The sequence below is a fragment of the Stylophora pistillata genome, chromosome 5 (assembly GCF_964205215.1).
Source record: "Stylophora pistillata chromosome 5, jaStyPist1.2, whole genome shotgun sequence".
Classification (NCBI taxonomy): domain Eukaryota; kingdom Metazoa; phylum Cnidaria; class Anthozoa; order Scleractinia; family Pocilloporidae; genus Stylophora; species Stylophora pistillata.
In genome coordinates, this window is record NC_142523.1 from 18162306 (window position 1) to 18171368 (window position 9063).

The window sequence follows — 9063 nt, forward strand, 5'->3', positions numbered from 1 at the left end:
CAAGATAAATGAAAAGTAGAGATGGGACATGCTTGGTCTGTGCATGTTACCACAGGCCCTCTAGCTGCTAATCTGCAAAAACAAGCAGAATTGGAATCAGGGGATGAATGAGACAAACTTCACTTTTGAGTATACCACCTTCCCAAAATTTCTGGTACCACACAGTATCTCCAGAAGTGATTAAGTTTGGAAACAACAGAGTGCCAGTGGCTGACATCAGGCAAAATTCTTTTACAGAAGAGATCAGTTTGCTCATGAAAACCACAAACAACAAAGTCACAATAAAGCTTTTCAGCAGTGAATATTTACTGTTGGATTTGGTAAAAGTAGGCATGAGTTGTATTTGTTAATATACTGCACCAAGTCTGTATCCTTTAAACAATAGGGCCATTTGACCATCCCACATCCATTCCCACAGCAATCACACCTACACAAAAAGTCAGGTGTGGCATGCTACTAACTATGGTGGCATGTAACCATGGATATTGTTTATTGATAGACGTGCCACATTTCGTTACCGGAAAGTTGATGTGCTCTTCCTTCATGATCTTTTCATAACTTTCAATAGCAACACCTTCATGTTTACAGCCATGTTCTGTAGACTTCTATACACCTTAAAATAGTCCTTACTGTAATAACTCGTGTCAAGCACTAAAAACAACAATAAATCCATCGATTCGACCAGAGGCAGGCACTCTGGATTGTATTTTTTGTCTGATAACAAGAGAGGATCGATTCCAACAGAAGAAATCTTCTCTAAATAACGTTTTCTCACGTGGGGATCGAGTGTGTTCGCATAATCTGAGAGAGGATATCCCACCATGTTGAAAAATGTGGAACACCAACATGGCGACTCAGCTTTCCCGCGAAATTTGTGACGTCATGTGCAAACGCTCTATAGTAGCGTCCATGAACAGGGCTGAATAACGTCTGCGCATGTGTGAGATCTCTTGGCTCGCGCTATCGCCAATGGCCTGGGCACCATAATAAACTTCGAAAAAATGGCGGCGTTTGTAAAAAGACTTGCAGCTAAATACAGGAATTGCACCAACCTGTGATTGGAAGTTAAAAATAGCATTAGTCACGCTGTTGAGCTCAAGAGACTTGTAGATCACGTAAGCATTTGTGGTCGAAAGTTATGCTAGCATTAAAAATCTTTGCTTTTTTCAAGTCAAATAAACACAAACCTTTATATTATCGCTGGAAAAGAAATTCTCGGGTCAAATCTACTTCGGTAAAGGGGTAAATTTATGGCGTGGATTTGCTACCTACCGTTCCTTATTCATGGTCGAAAATTCACCACTGAAACAGCAATAATATTTGTTTTCGCTTCAGTATCGAGCAGTTTTCGTTCCTTAATTGACTGGCTGGGTAATATGTTCTATTTGCAAACGTTTCGCTCTTGGTGCAATTCCTTTCTGTAACGCAAGTCTTAAATACAGGAATTGCACCGGGCCGATTGGTCGACTTCCAGCGGTGAAAAATGTAAACGCCGAACGCGATAACCTTTCTTCCTTCAGCCCAAAGCCTTCGATCTTCACTAACGACGTTATTTTGCTCACAGCTCCCGTTCTGAACGCGCTTTGGACCCGGTGCTTTTCCTGCCTTTAACGCTTTCAACTATTAAATTCAGGAATTGCACCGGAAAGAATACTTAACTTCGGTGTCAATTACATGATTTAATTAATGAAATACTGCTGTTTAGAAATCTTGCACATTCTCTTTTTTCGAGACTTTCGCGGGAAAATCGTCCAACTATTAGTGCTTTCGAGCCCAAAGTTTTAAAGATAAGTCTTGCTTCTCCAGTTTTCCCGCTCGCTCACATAATGGCAAACAGTCAAATTGAGGTAAGAATCATTTTTGAACAATTGTGAATTTTAATGAGGGTTAAAATTTACATAATGAATATTCATGACACTGTAAGAAAAAGATTTTGTGGGCAAATGACATTCACTGGAAAATTTCACATTCCATAAACAAAGGCAATTACAATTCAACATCCTGAACTGGGTCCCTGGCCTGTATGCATGCATCACAGGAAGAGAGAGTGGGAATTATTTCCAAACCCTCCCCTTCTCACACACACACACACATACACACACACACACACACACACACACACACACACACTTCTCCCTTTGGACCCTCTCCTTTGAATGCCTGTCACACAGGCTAGATCTAGGTGTAAAAATGGGCTGAAAATTTATTTGTGAAAATCTAAATAATCAGATACAGGGGGAAGAGGTTTAGGGTTAGATGCCTTAGCATCCCATCCAGGGAGGAGTTGTAATATTCCTAGTCGCTTAATAATGCAGAAGCCGGATACACTGTTTGCAGAAGTAATGCGTAACTGACTTGCATTCACTACATAATTCAAAGTATGATCAGACGAAAAGGTGGTTAAAAATTGTCTTTATGAGTACAATATTAACAATACACTACAAATGTGTTTACTTAGGTCAAACTACTGAAGGAAAACTCAAAGAGATTTAGTCTCGAAAGTATTAGGTCGTTTAGCAGAGGAGCTGCATATGAATGTTGGCTTCCTCCAACAAGGAGTGTGGCAAGAACCCGCCTAACCGAGAACACCGTACCATTACAAGTGACAGACCCCTTCACCCTGAAGTTTCTCCCTCCAGAAAACCAACTTCTGAAGTGGAAAGAGGGCATCGCCCGCAAGAATCAGCTTATGAATGGAAGATTTGTATATGCTGAAAATGTGCACGGCTGCTTTGATATCCCCTCATTGCAAACCATGCTCAAGCTTAACAGTGCCAAATCAATTAAGAATGCAGTTCAGAAAGAGATTAAATGGTTTGCAGCTCCGTATGACATTCCAGGAACAGTACACCAGCCTCCTGCATCATCCATTGAGAAATTTAAAGATTTGTTATACTCAGTAAGGTATGACAAATTAATTTCAGCCTATGATATGTCCCCCAATGAGCTGTCTACAATTTGCCTAAACCGGTGGCTTTCCTGTGACCCCATTAGATGGCTAATGAAATCCCTAAATGGATCACAGTCCCACACATATTGTGTCTATCTTAATGAATTCAGGGGAGATCCATCATCACTCAACTGCTCTGTAAACGGTTCAACAAAGCCTGAGAAGTTCCTGTTTGATAATACACATGGTGCCATAATATATGCATACGTTAGGTTAATGTTGTGTGGAGGTCAAAACTTAAATGTATTCTTTAAACCCACAAGAATTCATTTGAATTTAATAGTCACCTCAAATCAAAAACATTTTCTGTGAGGCAATTTAATATAGCAGGTTATTAATAGGCAGGTTTTAATGTACTGAAATTACAAAGTAATTAACAAATTATCATAGTTCACAATAAACGTTTTCTGTTCATCTATTCCTCTAAATTTTAAAGGGGCTTATAGTTATTAATAAAGTTATCTTTCGTATTTTCTAGTGAACTTTGAACTATGGGTTTGAATGAGGCAGATTGAGAAGGCTTCTAATTGACAAACTTGAAAATCTTAGACTCGACATTTCAAGATGTGCCATCTGTGACAGAACTCCTTAAAAGTTTGAAACTTAATTATATATTGATATTTTTATATCATTACAAGTGATTAATTTCAATTTACTCTAAGGCTAGATCCTACAATATCACATGCACAGCTGCATTAATACAGTGTCCCTGAAAAAACTACTAGTTCCAGATAATCATACACTCACAGTGAAATATTTTTAATGCTGGCATGTTATTGAGTTATTTAAGTTCTACTTTGGAGCCTGCATGGCATGACAATGTTACAGGTAATAAATCAGTGTAGCATTTGCGTTGTGCCAATACCCTTTCTTCTGTGTGTACCTTTTGCCCACCACTCCCCTCCAGAATCCAGTTTATAGGTTCAAACTTTCCTTAGAGAACAATTTTGATTAAATTTAAAACCCACAACACCTATAATCTCCACTAACCCTGTAAGATGGTATAACATGAAGCACTTAGGAAATTAAATTAAACATTTTCATCCTGATACCACAATTTCGATAACCTTGAAGTCTTGTAATAAATTACAATGAGAGAATATCATCCACATGTTAAATTAATAACACAATTAAATTAAAGACATTCCAGTCTTATACCCCATTCACACCAAAGCCTAAACATGCTTTAAAGCTGTTTTGTAAAACATGGTTTAACAAAACAGCTCCATAGAAGCTGCTCAAATCAATATTTGGTTGACTTGAAATGTGGTACATTGAAAATGTACTTCATTAGGGAAGATCAAAGGCTTTGGACTGAAGGAAGAAAGATTATCGCGTTCGGCGTTTCCATTTTTCACCGCTGGAAGTCGACCAATCGGCCCGGTGCAATTCCTGTATTTAAGACTTGCGTTACAGAAAGGAATTGCACCAAGAGCGAAACGTTTGCAAATAGAACATATTACCCAGCCAGTCAATTAAGGAACGAAAACTGCTCGATACTGAAGCGAAAACAAATATTATTGCTGTTTCAGTGGTGAATTTTCGACCATGAATAAGGAACGGTAGGCAGCAAATCCACGCCATAAATTTACCCCTTTACCGAAGTAGATTTGACCCGAGAATTTCTCTTCCAGCGATAATATAAAAGTCTGTGTTTATTTGATTTGAAAAACGGAAAGATTTTTAATGCTAACATAACTTTCGACCACAAATGCTTACGTGATCTACAAGTCTCTTGAGCTCAACAGCGTGACTAATGCTATTTCTAACTTCCAATCACAGGTCGGTGCAATTCCTGTATTTAGCTGCAAGTGTAAAAAGTTTCGTATAGCGCCCGGTTTTTGGTGAAAAGGTAGCGCCAAACTGAAAACGGTAGAAAGAAATCTTTACGCTAGTTCCCTCGTTCATTGACCAGCACATACACTTTTGTACACTGAGGTTTAAAGGTTGTACACTTAGTGAAAACAGCGCGTTAACACGATAGATTTATCGAAGACTTAGCAGATGACATCTTACGCGGTGTTTGGATGTTATCGACGTCCATCCTATTGTTCTTTAGTTCCCATGCAAAGCCCAATGAGCGGACTTGGTGGCTTATTAAGCGAACACGAGCTGGAGAAAGATGCCAAGGTTGATTGAGGCGGTTTCACGAGGCCATTGCTCGGTTTGTAGACGGAAATTTAAATTGCTGGGCTTGCACTCGGCATTGGATTAGAGCAACTCGGGAAGCCAATGAATATTGCTCGTGTCCACTCTTGGAGCACTCCAAAGGACTGTCGAAGAGAAAAGTCCCGAGGCGGTTCTACCGTCTATTTGATCGGGTTGGAGCTAATGTCCCCACTTAACGGCCCGGAACCCGATGGTGCAACGAGTGTTCTACAATTGCTGATAGTGTTTTCTGCAATGAATCAGATTATGTTCCACCAGTACAAGTAAGTGCAGTGCTTATTTTTGCCTAATGTTGTTTAAGCAACATTGAGATAATTATAGATATAATTGCAAAAGCACTCAATATTTGATGCCCCTGAAAATGAAATACCAGTCTCACACAATTCACACACACGTAAAATAGGCTGGAGCCATATTTTGTTTGTTTGTTTATTTGCCAATTTGGCCCACCAAAAAACCAGACTGCATAATTGCTACTTTGTTATCACAAAAAATCGTTCTAGAACAATACCAAAATATTTTATCGTGTATCTGCTAAATAAATTGACCCTGAATTTAAGAAAATCTAATTTCGTCATATTTTCACCTGCTCGAAGAAAATTTACTTATCAACCTAAAATTATGATGTTTGATAACGAGCAGAATAAAAATGTAGCTTTAGAATGTAAGGAATTTATAAAATACTTAGGGATACTAATTGATAATCGTCTAACTTGGAAACATCATATTGATCATAAAACAATTAAAATAAGTCGAACCATTGGTCTAATGTCTAAACTACGGCATTTTGTTCCAAAACACACCCTTATAAATATCTATAGATCTCTTTTTGCACCTTATCACAGCTATGGGCTAATAGTTAGAGGCCAGGCATGTAACTCATATCTTGATAAGCTTCTAAAGCTGCAAAAACGAGCTCTACATTTTATCTATTTTTCTGACCGCAATCAGCATGCAATTCCTCTATTTTCCGCTGCTGTTATTTTACCGCTATTATTTTCTAATTATGAGCTTACAGCTAACCTGATGTTTGATATTAGACACAAAAACGCGCCTAGAAGTATTCGAGACCTGTTTCAAGACATTTCTAATATTCACCCCTATAATACCCGATCCTCTGCTTTGCACAACTTCTACACACAAAGCTCTAGGCTCTCTATTCAATTGAACTCGTTTTCTAGAATTGGAACAAAAATTTGGAACGAGATGCCTCTTACATTAAGGAATCTCCCAAAAAATGACTGTAAGAGAAAAATTAAAAGAGTACTTTTCAATATTCTGTCTTCAGAAGACTCCTATCTTGACATATGAAACATCATTCAAAAGGTCAAATTTTCTTAAGGTTTTTAATGTATTTCTAGAATAATAAGTATAGCCTTAATTGTACTATTTTTGTAGTATCTTTGTTTTTATATCTACTCTTTTTATTTAACTTCCTGATTTCTGTAAACCTGTATACTTATTCTCTCTAATTAATTTCCTGATTTCTGTAAACCTGTAAACCAACTTTTTTTCTTAGTTAAGACATGACCCACCTAGATTAGCTAGCTACCTGCGGGCATGTCCAATTTGTTAAAATAGTCATTAGAAATTAGAATAAATAAATAAATAAAGGTTATAAAGGTTGTTGTTGTATCTGCTCCTTACTCTTCAGAGAGACACTGAGGCATCTACATCTTCTCCAACCAGTACTCAATCATCTGATGGCAGACAGGTACATGAATTCAAAACAATATTATAAGAATCAATTTCTAATTATAAAAATTGTCCTACTAAGTGACATGGTGATGTTTTGGTATGAATTTTCTTAGGAGAGTGCTTCACAAAGCATGGCCAGTCAACTTGACAAAACACTACAAAATAAGGAAATGACATCTTCAGGTAAACAACTTCCCACAAACTTACTATTTCTGTAGTATAACATATGTAATTTCTTTGTAATGTATTAACTAATTAAAAGTAAATAACTCTGAGGAGGCACTGCAACAAGAGGGCACCTGCAGGTATGATAGTCACGTAAATCTAAAATAAAATGATTCTCTGATTAACCACTCCCTCCACATCATCCTCCACTTCATTACTATTTAAAAAATAGTTATTGAATTGCTTTTATGGTTTAAGACAATTAACAATATACCTCATAATTTAGGAACAGTGACATGTGTCTCATTCAAATAATGGAATTTATCGATCGAGTAAGATAAGCAAACTTAGTGAAAAAAGTACTGTACAGGGGTATAGGTACACGTAGCCAACAATACGTTCCTTGACAAAGCATTTTTTATAGCTTTAAGTTTTGTGAGTCAGCTTATGAGTGCATGCAGGTGCTGGCCATTCATGTTTCACGACAACACATAGCGTTTTTATTCACATAAATATTAACTTACGACTAGCGCAAGAAAGGTGCCGTTTTGATTACAAAACAAAGTAAGATCGTAATACTCACCTCTGGAGACACTTTTCCAAACTCTCATGTTGCCATCAATGTCTCCCAAACATCACTTCTTTCTCAAACGAAGCAGACGAGTGTAAGTCGAAACGAAGAACGCGTCGTGGTGGTTGAATCCAAAGGCGTCTCCAAAGCTCAGAATATTTAACGTGTTAATGACAAGTTTTCTCGTATTTCTCGGCATTTCTTTGGGGAAAAACTTCGGATTGTTCAAATTTTCATTTTCCAAAGCATAAAAAGGAGATATTTGTGTTTAGGTGCAAAAATAATGGAAGATTTTCTGTTCCTTTGTTAACGTTATTCAACTGAACAGGAAAGGACCACGTATTACGTTCACGCCGAAATTTTGATCTTGTTGTAATGATATCTTGCACATGCGCAGACATTATTCAGCCCTGTCGCTGGGTTGGTCTTGTTGCGTAGTTCTGACGTTGTCAAGGAAAAGGTAAATCAGTTGTTTGTAATGGGTTTAAGCTGCCAGTTGGCAGTTGTGTCCCTTTTTTATTTTGGAGCTCAACTCCACACTTCATTCGGGTAAGTAGAGGATATTACAATACGTTTGTTTACACGGAACTTCATCGTCATGACTTTATTTTAAGGATTAAATTGTCCAGCTATCGGGATTTCGTTGCTCTGTCTTTGCCTTATCTTTACAAAGAAAAATTGTAATTGAAATGAAAAAAACAAAACAAAAAAAAAAACAAATAGTTTTCAAATGAGGGACCTGCACGAGTGATAAACAAAGAGAATGCATTTCTAGAAATGTTTCTACTCTGTAGAGATAGGGTTTCCACTGAAACTTAGGCAAAAACTTTAAGACTTGAACTGTCTTCAATTAAATATTTAATTAAGTATTCCTAAAGGAGGGTGACAAATGCATTCATAAGTAGCATATTGGTCAGTGAATATGATAAACAAAGATACATGATAAACAAAGAGAATGCATTTCTAGAAATGTTTCTACTATGTAGAGAGAGAGTTTCCACTGAAACTTATGCAAAAACTTAAAGACTTGAACTGTCTTAAATTAAATATTAAATTAAGTATTCCTAAAGGAGGGTGACAACTGCATTCATAAGTAGCATATTGGTCAGTTAATATGATAAACAAAGATATATGATAAACAAAGATATATGATAAACAAAGAGAATGCATTTCTAGAAATGTTTCTACTATGTAGAGAGAGGGTTTCCACTGAAACTTATGCAAAAACTTAAAGACTTGAACTCTCTTAAATTAAATATTAAATTAAGTATTCCTAAAAGAGGGTGACAAATGCATTCATAAGTAGCATATTGGTCAGTTTACAAAAGCCCGTAGAATACACTAAAAATCTCTCATGATAGGTTTTGAATATAATTTTGTTCAAGTTGAATCAAGTTTGTCAATGAAAAATGCTTCTAAACTATATATAGTAACTATGTTATGTTTTAATCCATGTATTGAGTTTTCGTTTTTTTGTTTTATGAAAAAAGACCTCATATGTAGCCTGATA

The 9063-nt window shown here is 36.8% G+C and overlaps 1 protein-coding gene and 1 long non-coding RNA gene across 2 annotated transcripts; both read left to right on the forward strand.

The window, feature by feature from the left end:
• Positions 1 to 1459: 1459 nt before the first annotated feature.
• On the forward strand, positions 1460 to 3806 carry LOC148730633 (uncharacterized). Its single transcript, XM_088761634.1, has 2 exons — positions 1460 to 1847; positions 2459 to 3806. The coding sequence occupies exons 1-2, from the start codon at positions 1827 to 1829 to the stop codon at positions 3260 to 3262; spliced, it is 825 nt and encodes a 274-aa protein (XP_088617760.1). The 5' UTR covers positions 1460 to 1826; the 3' UTR covers positions 3263 to 3806.
• A 435-nt stretch (positions 3807 to 4241) lies between these two features.
• LOC148730634 (uncharacterized) lies at positions 4242 to 4772 on the forward strand. Its single transcript, XR_016001903.1, has 2 exons — positions 4242 to 4512; positions 4733 to 4772. It is a non-coding gene; the product is annotated as an uncharacterized LOC148730634 (long non-coding RNA).
• The last annotated feature ends 4291 nt before the right edge of the window (positions 4773 to 9063 follow it).

Bases quoted from the DNA above. Each gene is read 5' to 3' on its own strand.
- LOC148730633 (XM_088761634.1), top strand. From the start codon at position 1,827: ATGGCAAACAGTCAAATTGAG. The intron at 1,848-2,458 runs GTAAGAATCATT...GTGTTTACTTAG, and splicing joins TGGCAAACAGTCAAATTGAG to GTCAAACTACTGAAGGAAAA.